General features: G+C 40.2%; 1 protein-coding gene across 3 annotated transcripts in view; it reads left to right on the top strand.

Annotated features, from left to right (window-relative positions):
- The window catches only part of LOC122561199 (nebulin-related anchoring protein), a 101926-nt gene extending 82399 nt beyond the window's left edge, over positions 1-19527 (top strand). For all 3 annotated transcript variants that reach the window (XM_043712772.1, XM_043712773.1, XM_043712771.1), the window contains 8 exons: positions 1198-1509; positions 1681-1785; positions 2985-3083; positions 5170-5274; positions 7291-7398; positions 7907-8218; positions 10032-10184; positions 16831-19527. In XM_043712772.1, coding sequence (XP_043568707.1) covers positions 1198-1509; positions 1681-1785; positions 2985-3083; positions 5170-5274; positions 7291-7398; positions 7907-8218; positions 10032-10184; positions 16831-16938 — 1302 coding nt within the window. In that variant the 3' untranslated portion in view covers positions 16939-19527. The remainder of the gene's footprint in view (positions 1-1197; positions 1510-1680; positions 1786-2984; positions 3084-5169; positions 5275-7290; positions 7399-7906; positions 8219-10031; positions 10185-16830) is intronic.
- Positions 19528-19906: the final 379 nt, after the last annotated feature.

Below are 19906 nucleotides of genomic sequence, written 5' to 3'. Positions count from 1 at the left end.
CTGATAGTCAGTCAGGGCATCCAACCTGAACCAGCCCAACCAGCAGGATCTCGAGGTGTCTTCCTGCAAAGCAGGATGCAAAGTTTCCCTTGCCTGCCATCTCTAGCACAAACATTAGGAACCATGCAGGGTAGCTCTGGACAGAACGATCTTGTCTGGTTGCACAATAGCCTTTTAAAGATGGATGCCAGTGCCAGGGATGTCGGTCAATTCTGGGATATCCCGGCAGTGGAAAATTGTTCCAGGAATGGTGTTTGGTAAGAAGAAGATAGAATTGGTCAAGAGGGATGCTATAGGTATGGGGTAGGTAGTTAATGAGACGGGTTTGGTGAGAAATGTCACCAAGCCTTGTGGCAAGAAACACTCTTAAAAACTTGACACAACTTTTACTTTGTCAAAGTAAAAATTCAACCAACTATGTTTGTGTGGAAATGTTTCAATATTGCTAACATAACCTTCATTGCCTAGTAACTCCAATTATAAGATGGCTAATTCACATATATAGCTTGCAAATGCCAATTTAATCTTATTTTGTTCAAAAGAATTTAACCATCTGATAGTGAAATAAGCGATACTGCTAACCCAGCAAAGTGGGGATCTGATGCTTAATAGATTTGAATTAGCAGGTCATTTAAATTCTTCTGTCTGAATTAAGAGTAGACCAACATATTCCTGGGTAGAATGAAGCAAAGTTGATATTTATTCTTCAGCTGTGTTTGACCAGAAAAGGATATTGCCCTTTTCATGTTTTTTTAATGAGGGGCATCTGCCGCATCCTGTCACACTGTCAAGCTGTGTTATCAATGAGGACTGACCAGGAATTCCTATGATTCTTATTACCTGTCATGGGTGTATTGGAAAAGTTGTATGTTTGACCATCGACCTGCTTGACTGCATTGTGAATGCTTCTTCCATGGCCAATAAGTCTTGGAGTGGGTCCTAAACCAGAGATTCAGACTCAGGGAGTATTGCCACTAACCCACAAGACGTTAAGTAAATTTACCATCCTCTAGTAGCTCATAGCTATAAATAAAGCAAATGCCTAAATTACAGATATTGACTGCTACTTGTTTTAAAAGTTAGATTAAAAGCAAGGTAACTACCTGATTAGAAAAGTTTCAGTGTGTCACCTTACCTTCTGGACAGTAATGATAGACATTACAACTCTTTGAAAAATGATATCCATTTTTCTTTCAGTATCAATACAAGAATACTTTTGTAAAGGAGAGGGGAAAACATATTGGTGCTCGAAGCATTTTGGATGACCCTAAGATGTTGCACTGCATGCAAATCGGCAAGTTACAGAGTGAAAAGTTGTACAAGAAAGAATCGCAAGACAGCAGAACGCAGTTCCACTTATCAATGGACATGGTGAATCTGGTGCATGCTAAGAATGCTCAGGCTTTGGCCAGTGACTTGGGCTACAAGAATTTGATTCATTCTTATACAGTTCTGCCGTATGACATGAAGATGCAATTGGCTAAAAAAGCCTATAATCAACAGAGTGAGGTAAATGAGTGAATCAGTTTTACCATTAAATTGCTATATATCAGGTTTCAATTGAGGGAGGAGAGGTTGATAAGTGGGCAAAGAACTCGTCACTATACATGGAAAATAAAATGGGCTGAGGGTGTAAATCTAGCTGCCCATTTGCTGTCAATGTACCTTGTTTTCATATAGGTACAATACAGATCGGATCTGAACTTCCTTCGAGGTGTTGCGTGGATGGCACAGGGCTCCCCACAGATTGAGACAATGAAGAAAGCTGGTGAACTTATCAGTGAGGTAACGTCTTTAATGGGTCAGGTTCCTGAAGAAGATTTTATCAAAATGATTGGTTGTTTTTGTTTCTAAGACAACAATGATGAGACTCTTAGCTTTCGGCCTGGTTTCAGACAGGAGAGCAGCAAACTTGTCAAAGAATAGTTCGGTGAGCTCCTTGCCAAACTTCATTCCCTTGATTACTACCATTCTGGGATTTTCCAGCAAACTTAAGTTGACCCCCAAGGTTGTGCCAGATTTCTGCCAAAGTGGGAAATCTCATTTGATTTTGTTTTAATCAGGCAACAAATCATATGATCAGAGGTAGGCCATACAGTCCCTTGCACTATTCAATGAGACCATGGCTGATCTGTGGCCCTAACACTACGCACCTATCTTTGGCCCATATCCCTCAATACCTTGACAAACATTTATCTATCTCAACTGATCTAGCATACACTAACATTTGTGGAAGATAGTACCAAACATCTGCCACCTTTTGTGGTTTGAAACACTTCCTAACATCTCTCCTGAAAGATCAGTCTCTAATCTTTCAACTACACCTCCTAGTTCCAGAATCCCCAACTAGTGAAAATAGTTAATCTTTATCTAACATTTCTTTGCCTCCTGCATCTTGAAGATTTTGATCAGATCACTCCCTCACCTTCTAAGCTCTAGAGAAAATGAACCTAATTTGTAGAAACCCTCCTCATAACTTAACCCTATAAGCCCATGTATCATGCTTGTAAACCGATACCCTCCAAGGCCAATATATTTTTCTGAAGGTGTGGTGCCCAGATCTGCTCAGTACTCTAAGTGGATCTAACCAGCATTTTGTCTAACTGCAGCATAACTTTTGCATCTCTTGTACTGCAGTCCTCTGGCTATAAAGGCCAGCATTTCGTTAGCTTTCTTGGAATACATATTGACCAGTATGTACTTTGTATGTTGTAGCACGATACTATCTAACTTAAATACTTTCCAATGAAACCTTTGTAGTTTGTTAATATTGCAAATTGAGACCACTTATTTAACTCTTCTGGGCAGTAATTTTGTGAATGGATTCCCAATAAATATTTGTGAAGACACAGTATTCTAAACCTTCTTAATTGGAAGTTACAGTTTTTCCTCACACAAATAAGGAAGAGAGTCCATATTACACATGCATAACTTTCTATTTGTTTTGGATATTTAATTACATTTTGAATTTTTTTTTTCTCCAGAAAAAATACAGACAACATCCTGATACCTTGAAGTATACAAGTGTGATTGACTCTGCAGATATCATCCATGCTAAGAACAGCTACCTGCAATGCAGCGATGTATGTTAAGGCAGAACTTTGAAGTATCCTTTCATGTGGCAATTATGTATTAGTGCTATATCTAAATTCCATCTTTGGATCAAAATAATATTTCTGCATCAAAATAAGCAAATGTTGTTTGATGGAAGTGTACCAATTAATTTGAAGAACATACTATCCATTTTCTTTTCATTTCACTGTAGTATCGAAAACGGGTGGAAATTTATGATAACTTTGTCTGTGCCAATGGATAATTTATAGGAGTGAGGGAGCAGGACTAAGTCAAATTATAGGAACAGGAGTAGGCCATTCAGCCCCTCGAGCTAGTCAATGAGACCATGGCTGATCTGTGGCCTAACACTACGCACCTATCTTTGTCCCCTATCCCTCAATACCTTAACAAACATTTATCTATCTCAACTGATCTAGCATACACTAACATTTGCAAAAGAGTATCAAACATCTGCTACCTTTTGTGTTTTGAAATGCTTCTGAACACCTCTCCTGAAAGGTTGGGCCCTAATTTTTCGACTATGCGTCCTAGTTCCAGAATCCAGAATAAGAGAAAGCATGCATTGTCAGATTGTTTGCTGCCAGTATCTTCAGTAATAGCTATCTCTTCAATGTTCCTGTCCTAAATCAGTTTGTCGTGACTGTGACGGGGTCAGCAGGTGGACTTCATAGATTATGAGTTCCCTGATTGGACAAGGTTAACAGTTCCAATGGGGGGAGCTTTGGCTGACAGGTAAGAACAGGAGTGTCAGAAGTCCTGTTCACTCTGAGAGTTGCTCTGAGGGAGCTGGATCAGTGTTCAGGACTCTCCATGTGTAAATAAAGGATGACTTGTTGACAGGTACTATCCTTTCTGGAGTTATTTCACAATTAAATGATAAAGTAAAAGCCAGTAAACAAAAAAAAAATCCTCTATCTCCCATGGTAAGTCTGGACTGAGCTAGACTTGCATGTGTGAATGGTAATGAGTTTGAAGTAATCGACGGGCATTAGGTTTGAAGTTAATCTTATCTTGAGGATATTCCTACTCTTGATACCCATGGAATTTGACCCCATTACTATACGCTCAGTTTATGACCTCCCAATGATATGTTCTATTGATTCAGGCTGCGTAGGCATTATGGATGTTAATTTTGGATTGAATTGGACTTGTCTTATTGTAGATAAGTGCCACCTTGTAGTATTAGATGACTACCCCCAGCAACCATTTATCACAGGAGGCAGTTGTCATTTATGATTGCAATATACAATATGAAATTAATCATTGGGATAATTTTGTATATGTTCTATAGATTATAGGCTAGTTGTTGACAACTGCTTAATTGCTTTTTTGGAACATTTCAAAATATTTATTCCCCTGTGGACTACCTCTGTTTATTTAATATAATTAAGTTGTGGACCAGCATCTGAAACCTAGGTTAAAACGTTCCTCAAAAACTTAGAACTTGACTACCAGTAGCTATCATTCACTTGATAATTATGTTTTTAAGCAATGAATCCTGAGCTCGATCAACATCTTAGGCAATCCTGGTACTTTTGGCAAAATAATTGCCAAATTGTATGACACTTATGCATTTTCCATATTATTTATTTAAATAATGTAGAATATGTATATTTTGAGAGCTACAGAAATATTTTGTATGCAAAGTTTAGGTTGACAATGGCTTATTCCACAAACATGTGTTTATGACTTTATCATTCTAAATATGTATTGTTTGCTCGCAAGAAGTGAATATTTGGAACTATCGTGCAACATTTTAGTTCTATCTTTTTAAAGTGCGGTCAATGCATTTAATCTGCTAACTAAATGCAGGTTAAGTATAAGCAGTGGGAAGTTTGAATTTTCAGTTACTGGTATCTTCTAACACTCAATCAACAAAAGCTACTGTAATTTTACATTAAGCACCTTGAAATCTTAAGGAGAATTTATTTCATTCCTACTTGATCCTTCTTTTAATTAAGTAAAAATCTATATACTGTCATATTTCAATCACAAGAATGTGCTAATGGCAGCTATAGTCCTTATTAGGAGAATGCAAAGGAAGAAATTAGAAGTGCAAAATGAAAGCTAATGTGATGATACCTTCCTTTACAGAGGTTGTACCGATCCAGATATGCCCAGTCAATGCATAGGTGTACAATACCACCTGACCATCCGGATTTCAGGCGAGCAAGAATCAACGCCTACAACATTAGCGATGTAAGTTGTTGGAATTGATTGTTGATTGATCATGGTTATTTTGTGATTGATTTACAATTTTCTCCTCCACTGCTAGTTGATTATTGTATATCAGTTTATAATTGCAAGGCAGATTTGTTGAATGTTAGTAATTCACTGATGTCCTGATGTTCCTTATGCCAACACCTGCCATGGTAGCTCAGTGGCTAGCACTGCTGCCTCACAGCGCCAGGAACCCAGGTTTGATACCACCTTCAGGTGTCTGTCTGTGTGGAGTTTACACATTCTCCCTGTGTCTGCGTGTATTTCCTCTGAGTACTCTGGTTTTCTCCCACAGTCCAAAAATGTGCCATTCTAAATTGCCCATAGTATCCAGGAATGTGCAGGTTAGATGAGTTAGCCATGGGAAATGCAGGGTTACAGGGATAGGGTAGGGGCGTCAGTCTGAGTGGGATATTCTTCTGACGCTCAGTGTGGACCCGATGGGCCAAATGGCCAGCTTCCACACTGAAAGGATTCTATGACCTGTGTAAGGAGTGAACCTTTGGTAGTATTTCTGCCCCTGAGTCTGAAGGTCCAGAGTATGAACCCTGCTTCTGACAAGTGGAGACCAGAGTTCTGCGATTGGAATTGTAGGTTGATGTCCAGTCATAGGGCTGATCTTTATACCCCATTGCTGGCTTATCTGAAGGTAGAAGGAGTCCAAAATAAAGCAGCTGGCTGCCCTCACTCACCATGACCTGGCTGCCTCTGCAAAGGAAGGTATCACCACATTAGATTTCATTTTACACTTCCAATTTGGGCGACTCACTTGCCCTGTGGCCTACTGAGGTCCTCAAGTGGTCAATTAATGGCAGTTTAAAAGTCTCATTCTGCTCCTTCCATCCCCCTTTGCTGGGGTTTGCCAGCCAGCTTCTGCCAAAAGCCCAGACTGACTTCAATCCGGCCTCCATAACCTCCTCCTCTTCAGAAACTGACTGTGGCCACAGCAGTAATCATCACTCAGTTCTGACACTGCAGAGCTGCTGAGCAATCAGATTGGGCCTGAGCCATCCAGGCTTGGACTTCCTCCCAGCTGGGTGAATGTCCCACTCTGAAACATTTTAAGGTTGCTCTTGATATGGGACACTAGGTTTTGGGTGGGTGAATGGATCAACACCAGACTTTTCAGTTGTAGGTACGGGGTGGGTTGTGTGGGGTTTGCAGCCCAGTCCACAGTGTCATAAATGCATTACTGAATAGAAGGAGGCTAGTGACTCAAAGAGCCACACCAGCCAACCCTGTTGGCCAATGGCTGTGGACATGAAGAAACATTCTTACTTTGGTCTATCCATTTGTTAATTAATCTGTGAATTCCTCCACTAGTTCCCTTATTCTCCCAGGGAAGATTGTGAAGATATGAAAACAATCACACCTGCACATGCATGGAGAAGAGCTGAATTAGAAGCTGGAATAGTTGCACTAATTGAAGAGTTGGTGTTCATTCAGCTAACACCATGTCAATACTACCGAGTGTTAGTGTGATGCAAGCTCCCTGCTCCTTCAACAAGCAGCTTCCCTATGATACCCTTACTGCGATCACATTTCCTGTACAATCTGTCTTAGACAGCAATCAGTTTTTAACAAGTACTTGACGTGATTTGACACTGTCAAATAGATAGATAGCGAAGAGGAGGTAGTGTATGTTGTGATTTTATTTCTGGCTACTGATGTTTATTGTTAGTCTGCTGGATTCCAGTTGCTTTCTCATATGAATGTCAGGGTATACTTATTGTGGGCTGGGTTAAACTCTGAAGGTGGGTTTCCTGCAACAGGGTGTACATTTTCAGGGTGAGGCTGCTACCACTTGGCTGGCTTGGGCTGCTTTAATCTTTCAGGCAATGGTCCCTTTTGATTAGTATGAGGTGGGGCTTCTGTCCATCTCCAGGGGGATGTCCCACCTCATAGATCTGCCACAATCTTACTGAATGGCAGAGCAGACAAAATGGCTGACTTCTGCTTCTACAACTTATGATGTTCTTTTTTTTCTTACTACAGAAAGCTTACAGGACATCTTGGGAACAGACGAGAGCACTGGGTTATGACCTTAGATTGGATGCTATTCCCTTCCAGACAGCCAAAGCATCAAGAGAAATAGCCAGTGATGTAAGAACCAATGTTTTCCTGCAAAGTATGAAGTCTTTGTTAAAGATTTTAGATTCATTTACTTAGTACTGTAACTACATCACCTTGTAAATAATAATCTGCTTTTTACTTGTTGAAAAATATTGAAGATTAAAAGATTTTATTAATTAGACCTCAAACAATCTAACCAGTATCTGTTCATAAGGAATTCTGTTACAGATCTTGTAGTGGAACTAATAAAAATTACTTTGACTTTTACAATGCAATACATTGTGTTAATATCGGTGAAAGTTAGATTTTATGAATTTTCTTTCTATCAAGTAATACAGTAAGAAGGTCCAAGACCTATTTGTGGTTGCACATTATAAACAGGAAAAATACTTCCAAATACAAGGTATATAAATAGATATTAATGAAAACTCCCTTTTGTGATTTGTTAATGGTGATAAACCACACTGATGTTTCGAATTGTGCACAGACTTTAATAATGTTAGTTGGTTGTAAATAAGAAGATTTTCTATTCTCCTAGTACAAGTACAAGGAAGCATTTGTGAGAGAGAAGGGTCAGCATATTGGCTTCCGCAGTGTCAATGACGATACAAAATTGAAGCATTTCCTGGCTGCCAGCAGACTCCAGAGCACCAAAGAATACAAGAAACAATTTGAAGAGGATAAATGCAAGTACAAGTTGCACTTGGAGCAACCAGGTTTTGTACAAGCTAAAAGGAGTCAAGAGCAAGCCAGTAACATTAACTACAGGCAACATTTACATCATTGGACATGTGATCCTGAGCAGTTAAATGTGAGACATGCCAAAGAGGCTTACAAATTACAAAGTGATGTGAGTATTAAAGCACCATTTTGATGTTGATTAATCAGGTTTGAATTGACAGTGTGAACTTTATCAAGAACAGGCAGGTTTATGTGTACACAATGGATGAAGTATGGCTCCACAAAGTTATTTTCGAATACATTTACCATGTCACCTCATGTTAAAAGTTCAAAGCTCTTCTCCCCAGGCATGGTGTTAACAATTGTTGGACTGTCTGGAGGAGGTCAGTTAAGACACTTATTTCCACAGTGAGGAATAGATCCTAATTGCAATGAAGTCACCTGCATTTGACAGATGCCAAACAGTAGAGCCGTGTTCCCAAAGAAGGTCTCCGAGGTACACAGGTTCCGTCCTTGCCATCCAATTAACATTGGTGTGTGGGCTCCCAACATCACTTTCAATTAGAAGCCTCAGTAGCCACTCTGAAAGAATGGGTACTGATGACCCAGGCCAGGGAATGAAGAGAGTGCTTCGAAATGGAGGCCCTGTTGGAGAGACAACTAAAAATTACATTCCAAGGGCCAGACTGTCAGACACCACTGATTATTGGGGCAAGACCTCCAAATGGCCCCCTAAGTCTGTAGAGACACCCATCCCTCCCCCTTAGGGTAAAAGCCTCCGTCTCTAATGACATCCTGGTCCTCCACTGGGGGAAAAATGTTGATGAGCATGAATGATCATTCATGTTGAGATCTTTATTATATGAATTAGCTGCCTGCATTCATCTCCCCAGTAAACATCCCTGGCTGTGGGGAGAGAACGCATTGTAGCTCACTGCTCTTTTCCTGTCTTCCCTGACTCCAAACTCAACAACACAAGGCCAGGAAAATTCAATCCCAAGATTCTAATCTCACAAGGAACAAAAGCAAAATGGGATTTTGTATTTCTGCAGATTCTAAATGTATGTTGTTTGATTGAGCGAAGCATGATTGCTATTCAGATAATGGAGGATTAATTTGAAAACAATAATTATGGATTAGTATCTAAATGTAATAGAATGTTAGACGTTTATACGTAAATCAGTACCTACACACGGTGGCTCAGTGGTTAGCACTGCTGCCTCACAGCGCCAGGGACCTGGGTTCAATTCCTGCCTCGGGGGAATGTGTGGAGTTTGCACATTCTCCCCGTGTCTGTGAGGATTTCCTCCCAAAGATATGTAGGTTAGGTGAAGTGGCATGCTAAATTGACCATAGCGTTAGGTGCATTAGTCAGGGGTAAATGTAGGGGAATGGGTCTGGGTGGGTTGCTCTTCGGAGGATCGGTGTGGACTTGTTGGGCATAAGGGCCTGTTTCCACACTGTAGGGAATCTAATCTATTCTAAACAATACATGACAAGCATTGTATCAGGGTTGGAGTTCATTTTCTTTATTTTTTTTGCTGTACCAACTCCAGTTTCAAGAAGATTTGTAGAAATTAGGCTTGTAGTTCTGATTTAGGATAGTTACTTTAACACATTTTACTATTTTCACAATAGGATCAGTAACACAATATTGTACCATTGGCCTGTTTAACTCCTCTCTACAGGTTACACTGAGTATATACTAAAAACATTATGCTACTGAACACATTTTCCATTGATTATTTCATTACAGTCAGTACCTTATACAAAATAAATTAACTCATCTTTCATTAAATAATGTTCAGACAAATGCCACACATATATGGAAAATGTTTCCCTGTTGATGTGGTCGGTAACGGGTTCTAAATCTGTATCATTTTGGAGTCATCTGTTTGACTGTAATGACTATGTTGTCTTGTCTCCTGTACGTTATTGGGAAAGGATTTCAATATCTACTCATCCATTATTCTTTTCCTTAGGTTGCATACAAATCTGATCTGAACTGGATTCGTGGCATTGGTTGGACACCCCCAGGTTATCATAAAGTAGAAATGGTGAGGCGTGCAGCTGACATGGCCCATGCACAAGGGCTGGATCCTCGAGATGCGGCCATTCAATTTGAACAATTCATGGCAAGTATCTGTAATATACTTTCCAATGTAATCATGGACTACTTCCATTGAGAGCATATGACTTTAATTGTTATATATTATAAGTTAGAAAATAATTATAAATAATATTCTTGTCATCTAAATGTAACACAGATGGAGTGGATGGTTTCCGCTTACTTCAAGATCTCTGTGGGTTTATTTACACCTAGATCAACACATGCAGCACAGAGTAATCTCTAGGCACAGCCTATGCCTCAATTGCTACAATGCAGAGCTCTTGTGGCCTGTGTTGTGCCAGCATTTGGGTACTTGGTTTATTTGTGTGTTAATCTCTTAAAGGTTTATAACTCCAAGGATAATAACTTAACATTCCTTTTTTTCCAAAGGAAACTCTTATATTTTAACAAGTTAACCAACATGAACATTGGGCAACAGAAAATTAGTATACAGAGCGTATTATAAAAATCATGAATACAGAAATCTGAGTCCATATATCACTTTGAAAACTCTTTCAGGACTTATGTTGTAATCTTCTGGAAGTGTGGATTTTAATTTTAGCTCACCTTGGTCTGTAGGCATGATGTCAGGGTGATGATTGTCCCAGTATTCCATTGCACTGTTATCACCTGTGTGTGTTCCTTTGTGTTCACTGTCCACAATTGGCATACTATACACCTCCCTTTGCTGGTTTCAGTTCCTCCTCAGCATCTGTCTATTAGGTGTTATAATTCAAAATCTATGGTCACTGCACATAGATTGGAAACCTCTGAGGGTAACAATCTCCCATTATGGGATATGTAGTTCTGATGTTTTATGGTTGGAACAATTCTGCTCCCATAGGTTGGTCACGCACCAGCTTCATCCTTCCTTGGTTGTTGAGGTGTGCCCTGTATCTTGGAGAACTTGAATAGCTGGTGACTTGGTAAGATTATTCACACTGGTTTTCAGAACTTGATTTCTGCTGGTGACGGGAACCCCATATCGAAAAGTATAGTTCTCAGTTGAAACATTTTGGCACAAACATCTAGTATCATTGTCCTTCACTTTAAGAAAACTGATTTTAATGGTACAAAGTATACTTTTGCCAAGTCTGTTTCCTAAGGAGAATGTGTTGACAATGTCACATTGTTCATGCTGCTTTTGTCACACATATCCAACCCATTGCCAGAAAAAGTTTCTGCAGGTGCACCAAACGGACTGAATATGGTAGACAATGTGCTTGACATGGTCGTACTTGAGGTGTTCTTTGCCTGTCTGACAATTGGAAATTTGGAGACATTTTGTGGACTAAGATGAAGTTGCTTCCATTAGTAGTAAATAAATCCATGGTGATTTTGGATCCAGGGACAATGGAATCAAATGCAGGTTTGGAGGTTCTGAATGTTGCTATGGCTGGTGGCTCAGGCATGCCTTAAATTCTCACTAGGTTTTCCATGTCATCCTTAACCCCTAGCTAGTAGATTATATCACACGACAGCCATTCTGGTCACTCTTTTGCAAAACTCCTTGGAGTATTTGTGACGGGATGTTCTGGCAGAGAGCTTCGGATACAAGTACTTGTTTTTCTTTAAAGGTGATGCCTCTTAAGATAATCAGTTCATCTCTGTAAGGCCGAATGAATCTGAGAATGTCTGGCAACTCTTTTATTGTATCAGGCCACCCTTTAATAATAACTTTCCACAATGCCTTCACAATGGGTCCTTAACTGTTTCTGATTGGCATTGAGTCCAGTTTCAGTCAAAATGCAACTGATCAATTTTGCGTATATCTGCCACCCTGATGTCCATGCTGTTGATGCGTACCTCCAGTGAAATGTTTGCATTCTTGTCTTGGTTTGGCAAAATGCTCATTGCATCCAAGGTGACTGCTTTGTTACCAAGTTCATAGCAGATATGGTATATTGCTGGACGTTCTCCAGATATTGTTGCAGCTAGGGTATGCACCTGTTAGTGGTTTGTGGTAAATGGTTTCCAGTGGAATGCAATTTGTTTCCACAGTGAACTGTTGACTGAACAGGTATATAAGGAATCTTGAGGTACTGACTAATATATGTGTGTGTGTGTGTGTGTGAAAGCTACATTTGGTAGAGACTTCTGGATCCAACTGCAATTGCTTTGTCATCTTATATGATGCATGCTCTAGCCCTTGCTGTGAAGTGTTGATTTCCAGGATTGCCATCTATGTTGAGTCATAATAATACAGGGTTACATTTTCTGCTGACATTGTTGAAGAGACTCAAAATGTATTCATGGTTATGATCCAAGCTGATTTATTACTGGATGAGTCAGATCTCAGATTAAAATGTGGCTGAAAATCTGATGGTGGAATTGAGCTATTAGAAGCCAGAGGTATTTCTATCTTTTTTAACCAAAGTCATCATGCAGGAATTGAGTGAAGCTCAGACTTGAGCTGAAAAATCCCAGACCTTACAAGGCAACTTGTCCGTGTTTGGGGTTAATCCCAAGGAAGTGAATGACCTTCAAAGATGTGATAAACAGTCAATGTTTCCTTGAGTCAGGGGGCTGGCAGGTGTGAGGGAAGTGCAGAACATGGAAAAGGAAAGGTTTAGTTGAGGATTTTAGTTCAAAAAACTGGTGGTTGTGATTTTATCATGCCTTTAGTTGTCAAGTATATAATTATAAAATATGTTTACTTATTAGAAAATAGAACATGGATCAGTACAGGCCCTTCAGCCCTCGATATTGTGCCAGCATACTCTAAGATCAGACTAACCTACATAGCCTTCGTTGTGCTATCATCCATGTGCCTATGCAAGAGTCCCTTAAATGTTCCTAATGTATCTGACTCTAATAGCACTTCTGGCAGTGTATTCCACACAACCACCTCTGAGTAAAGAACCTACCTCTGACATCTTCCCTAAACCTTCCTACAATTATTTTAAAATTATGCCCCCTCATGATAGCTACTTTACCAAGGGAAAAAGTCACTGGCTAACCACTCTATCCATGCCTCTCAACATCTTATATACCTCTCAAATCACTTCTCATCCTTTTTCACTCCAATGAGAAAAGCCCTAGCTCCCTCAATCTTTCTTCATGCCCTCCAGTCCAAACAGTATCCTGGTAAATCTCCTCTGCACCCTCTCGAAAGTTTCCACATCCTGACTATAATGAGGTGGCCCGTACTGAATGCAATGTTCCAAGTGTGGTCTAACCAGAATCTATAAATCTGCAGAATAACCTCGCGGCTCTTAAACTCAATCCCCTGCTAATGAAAGCCAACGCACTATATGCCTTCTTAACAACCCTATCAACCTGGGTGGCATCTATGGACATGGACCACAAGATCCCTCTATTTCTCCACATTGCCAAGAATCCTGCCATTAACCTTCTTTTCTGCATTCAAATTTGACCTTCCAAAGTAAACAACTTCACACTTTTTCTAGGTTGAACTCCATCTGCCACTTATCAGCCCACTTCTGCATCCTGTCAATGTCTCGTTGCAACCTACAACAGCCCTCCACACTATTCACAACTCCATCAACCTTCATGTCATCAGCAAACTTATTAACCCACCCTTTCACTTCCTCATTGAAGTCATTTATAAAAATCACTAAGAGCAGAGGTCCCAGAACCGATCCCTGTGGAACACCACTGGTACTGAGCTCCAGGCTGAATATTTTCCATCTACCGCCACCCTATGTCTTCTATGGGCCAGCCAATTCTGTATCCAGACAGACAGTTTCCCTGTATTCCATGCCTTTTTACTTTCTGAATGACCCTACCATGAGGAATTTTATCAAACGCCTTGCTAAAATCCATGTTCACCATGTCCACTTCTCTACCTTCATCAACCTGTTTTGTCACATCCTCAAAGAATTCAGTAAGGTTTGTGAGGCATGACCTGCCCCTCACAAAGCCATGCTGACTATCACCACTGACGTAAGACTGACTGGTCTGTAATTAGAGATTAATCCTGTAATCCAGGGTTATCCCTATTCCCTTCAGGAAGCACTTGCTGATAGTGCTGTACAGGTTTGTCCTGGAACAAGGGAATAACATCTGTCACCCTCTAATCATCTGGCATTCCTCGAGTGGACAGTGAGGATGCAAAGATTGTCGCCAAAGGCACAGCGATCCCTTCCCTCGCTTCCTGTTCAAACCTAGGGTATATCCCATCTGGCCCAGGGGATTTATCCATCCTTATGTTTTTCAAATTGTTCAGCACATTCTCCTTCCTGACATCAACCTGTTTTAGCATATCAGTCTCCATGCTGTCCTCAGAAACGTTAAGGTCCCTCTCAGTAGTGAATGCTGAAACAAAATATTCATTAATAACCTCCCCAATGTCCTCCGACTCCAGGCACAAGTTCCCTCCACTATCCCTGATCAGCCCTACCCTCACTGGCCATCCTCCTGTTCCTCACATAACTGTAAAATACCTGAGAGTTTTCCTTAAACCTACCCAGCAAAGCTTTCTCATGCCCCCTTCTAGCTCTCCTAAGTCCATTATTCAGTTCCTTCCTGGCTACCTTGTAATCCTCTCAAGCCTTGTCTGATCCTTGCCTCCTCAACCTTATGTAACCTTCCTTCTTCCTCTTGATGAGATGTTCCACATCCCTTGTCACCCAAGGTTCTTTCAACCTACCATTTCTTCCTTGCCTTAGTGGGACAAACCTGTCCAGCTCTATCAGCAAGTGCTTCCTAAACAACCTCCACATTTCTGTTGTGCATTTTCCTGATAACATCTGTTCCCAGTTTAGGCACAACAGTGCCTGCCAAATAGCATTGTAATTCCCCTCCCCCAATTAAATACTTTTCCATAACATGTGCTCCTATCCTTCTCCACAAGTATAGTAAAGGTCAGGGAGTTGTGATCACTATCACCAAAATGTTCTCCCACCAAGAGATCTGACACCTGGCCTAGTTTATTGCCAAGCACCAAATCCAATACAGTCTCCACTCCAGTTGGCCTATCTACGTATTGCATCAGGAACCCTGTCTGGACACACCTGATAAAAATTGCTCCATCCAAACTATTTGAACTAAGGAGATTCCAATCAATATTAGGAAAGTCAACAACCCTGTTACTTCTGCACCTTTCCAAATGCTGCCTCCCAATCTGCTCCTCTGTGTCTCTGTTACTATTGGGGGACCTGTAGAAAAATCGCAATAAAGTGACTGCTCCTTTCCCGCTTCTGACTTACACCCATACTGAGTCTGTAGACAAACCTTCCTTGATAATCTGCCTTTTTGCACTGTGATACTATCCCTGATTAGCAATGCCACACCTCCACCTCTTTAACCCCTGCGGCGTGCCCTCCCTTCCCCCTCAATTCCTTTTAAAACATCTAAACACTGGAACATTGAACAAACATTACTGCCCTGCGATATCCAGTTCTGCATTGCGGCCACAGCACCATAGTTCCAAGCACTAATCCATGCTCTGAGTTCATCACCCTTATTCCTGATACTACTTGCATTAAAATACAAACACTTCAATCCATCACAGTCTCTGTACCTTTGCCCTATCAAGTGCCTATCCATCCTCACAGACTCTCTGCATGCTGTACGTAGCTGTTCACTACCTAATCCATCATCTGATCTGTTGCTCAGGTTCCCACCCCCTCCCCACCAATTTAGTTTCAACCCTCCTGAAGAGCTGTAGCAAACCTCATGCCCAGGATATTGATGCCCCTCCAGTTCAGGTACACCAAGTCGTTCTTGCACAGGTCCCATCTTCCCTAGAAGGTACCCCAATGATCCACATATCTGAAGCCCAGTTAGTGTTTGCTTGTTCTTTTATATCGTAAGTTCCAGACACGTAAACCTTTGCATGCATTACAATTATTATGACTTTCTTTTTACTTGATTTATTCAGCAACTAGATGGTCCCTTGTTTGATTGAAGTAATTTAAACGGCAATCTCTATCATTAGAAACTGGGGCATGATAGGCAGGTGACAAATTGATAGTGTAGAAGTGAACGGATAATACCTTCTGTTTTTTAAGCTGTGTACTCCGTGAGCAACATTGGGATTGAGTTCCCTAAAAATGATGCTTTAATATGACAGCAACATTTAAGAGGAAAGCACCAGGGACCTTAAGAATATCAAACATACATGAGGCATGTAGTGTCAAATGAATGTCTCAATAATTTCCACCTTCAGGTTAAACTGCACTTATGTATTTGGAGTTTTACTGACCTGGATCCATTCCTGTGGGAATCTATTCATCGATATAATGAAACATAAAACCATGAAAGTTAGAGATTATCCTCTGAATTCAATCTCCTTGAGGGTAGCCTGCCCACTTAGACACATATTGAAAGACTGCATATCATTGTGAGAACCTTTTTCAAATGATTGGCCAGTGAACAATGTGCACCCAGATTTCTGATCTGATCTCTGGTGGATGAGCCTCCCCATGGGAGCATCAAGTTAAATAATTACCCCTTAAATACAGGAAATCATTTATGGGTTTGTATGCTCAGAACACTGCAAACGGGTTTCTTCAAATTATGTGAAGGGCATTTTAAAGAAACATAAATTTCTGAAGTTTTAAGCCTTGAAGCTATCCTTCCTACTTTCTTGACAGTTGAATGAGGGTATGATTGATGTCTTATAGAATATGACTACGACTGCAAAGTATTAACACAGAATTATTATGCATGAAGCTAAAAGCTCATGTTCCCCTCTTTATTATCAGCACGCTCAGGCAGACAGAAGTACAGAAGAATCTCAGCGGACAGATGTGATGCCAGATGCAACTGAGATGCTTCAAGTAAAAAAGCACAAGATGAAACTCACTAAATAATGAAACGCTAACACTGCTAATTGCTGTTCTCGTTGTTAAATGGCATACTTTTCCCCCAGATTATATATAAACTATATTTACATTTTGTTTTAATTTTTAGTTAAAAGCTGCGTACATAATTAATGCACCTTCTGTATTGCAAAATACTTGTTCATTTTCCATGCACTCCTATGTATTAAACAGTTTAACTTATAACTTTAAGTGAAAACATATACATTGAAAATTGTTGAAGTGTTAAACTTTGTGTTTATACCATATGCAAATTATTTTACCATATTGTCTATGGTGGTGTTGACTAACCACTGGTCTGCAGTATTGAAGTGACTCACTTTTGCACAGGGCCAGAATCTATTCAGTGAGTACCCTAAAAAAAAGTACTACGGGGAGATTTCCTCCTTGGGTGACAAATGATCATGTTGTTGGAGATATGCCAATGTAACTGGCAGCCATTTTTACATTTGGACCTGATTAACATTATTACAATGGGCTATGTTGTGATGTGGAGAATCAACTGATGGGCAGGACGTTGGTGGGGAGTGGTTGTGGGACAATGCAGGAGGAGAGAAATGTAGGGGCAGCAACAGACCAAAAGAGTTTTATGAGACTTGGAGGAATGCTCACTTTCTTTAGAAAGGCCTTTTCAACAATCCTTTTTAAGAGTTGCCAGTTCATCTCATGATTCTTAAAGAATGTGCATACTTTGTGCTCCACCTGTTTCGAAAAAGACTGCAATCAAGAATCTACAACAGGCATGGGGGTCCAGACTTGTTTATTTAGACAACATTCAGCTAGTATTAGCCAAGAATCCGATAATTGAAGCAGGCGATTGGATACAAATTGGAATATAATTAATGATTTGTACTAGAATATAGAAAGTATGATTAAGAAGTTTGCAGATTATGTAAAATTTGGCTTTGTGGTTGATAATCATGAATAAAGCTCTTGTCTGCTGGAGGGACAGCAAAGGACTACACAGATAGGTGGAGCAGAGGCAAGTTGAGTTCAATCCAGAGAAGTGTCAGGTAATTCAGTTGGGGATGGTGAACATGGTATGGGGATGCACAGTAAACAATCAAGTACTCAGAAGTGGAGAGGAACTAAAGAATTTTGGAGTATCCATATAGCCCTAAAGGTGGCTGGATGAGGAGTTATGATGGCTAAGAAAGACATATGGGATATTTGCTTTAATTTGCCAAGGAATTGAACTGTTGACAGATTATGCTGGAAGTGTTTAAAACAGTAGCTAGGCGGTGGTTGGAGTACTGCACGCAATTCTGATCACCTCAGTGTAGAAAAGATGTGATTTGTAATTGAGAGGGATGTTGCATGGATGGGACAATTTTATGTGAGTGTGGATTGTGTGGGCTAGGATGTTCTATTTCAGAATAGAGGAGATATAATTGAAATGTTCAAAAGTTATGAGGGATCTGGATAGAATGGAGAGGGAGGACATATTCCCCTTTGTTGAGGAAACCATAACTGGGATTTGTGAATTGTAATAGCTGTAGAAGATTCAGAAGAGATTCGAGGGACAGCTGTTTTCAGAAATAGAATTATGGCGATCTAGAACTCACTGCCTGAAATGGCAGTAGAAGCATAAATCCTTAAAACATTTTAAAAGTACTTGGATGCAAATTTAGTTTGCTGTAATTTATAAGGCTATGGATCAAGGTCTGGGAAGTGGGATTAGGCTGGATGATGACTCATCAGTCCCCATGGATGCAATGGGCTGAGTGATCTCATTCCTTGTTGTAAATCTCAATGATTCGGTGACTCCATCTCACCAGATTTCACCTTTTGTAAGTCACCCGGTTTCCAGGTTGGGCACCAAGTGACTATCAGTTGAGAATCCCTCGTGATTAAGTTTACTTTGGGTGCTTTTCTTCACCTCTTCTTAAGCACACATTTTCTACCCTGAAATCTCTTTCTCATATTCCATCTCCAGGGAATTGATGAGAGAGCTGCTTCTTGTAAAGTTCATTAGTGAACAGATCAGTTTTTACAGCAAACCAGGATAGTTTCATAGTCACCATTACTGAGACTGGATCTCATTGTTAGAGTTTGTTTATTGAATTTATCCTGCTTTGGTAGGATTTGAATCTTATCACTCCAAGTATTAGCCGGGGTCTCAGGATTACTAGTCCAGTCACATCACCACAACTCCATCAGCTCCTTCCCCCTCACTATTACTTTTATTTCTCTTACTGTGAGGGAAGGATTGGTCTCCTCTCTGCCTTTATCCAGAATGGCTCTCATCTTCCAACACTTGAGTTATAATGTGAGGGTAGTTTAATGTTCTGTCTATTTTGCCATTGTGCACTGTGCATCATGGAGCTGTGCCAAATGTTTCCGACTCAGATGAACTGGCATAACCATTGCTTTACATTTTGGTTTCAAATCCTGATTCTGATAAGATTTTTTTTCATCACGGTGGGGGAGATGATGGATGGTAGTATTGGGATTGGAGGGTGTTTGTAAAATCTGCGCAGTTTTGAAGAATTGATTGTCTAACCATGTATGAAGTGAAATGTAGAAAGATGTGCATATTTTCCAGAGAAGGTAAAAAAATAAAAAACGATCCTAAAATGATTAGTTTGAGTTCTTACCAGTGAGTCTTTTCATTTGCATCAGATTTTATTGCTAAACTAAGCCATTTGTGTTATAGTCAGCAATAGCCATTAACATTGACCAGCTGGTGTAAAAGATGAATACTTAATGCTCCTGTGAGTTGTTCTGGCCTGTAATGTGTAAAGCTAATTTCCTTCCCCGGGAAAGGGAGGGGATGGTGCTATATTAAAGTGCTAAGTCAACTGATGCCACTTATTGGAATTGTCTCATGACAGAGCTCTGACAGAAGGGGAAAGAGTGGGAGGAATCCTCCATTCCTCAGTTTTAACATGGCATGTATTTATATATGAGCAAAAGAATCAGACAGAAATAACTGAAAGATGTACTGAATTGCCTTTTG

Source organism: Chiloscyllium plagiosum, chromosome 22 (genome assembly GCF_004010195.1).
Source record: "Chiloscyllium plagiosum isolate BGI_BamShark_2017 chromosome 22, ASM401019v2, whole genome shotgun sequence".
Classification (NCBI taxonomy): domain Eukaryota; kingdom Metazoa; phylum Chordata; class Chondrichthyes; order Orectolobiformes; family Hemiscylliidae; genus Chiloscyllium; species Chiloscyllium plagiosum.
Note: the sequence above shows the minus strand (reverse complement) of the source record. Positions and strands in the feature narration are given on the sequence as shown.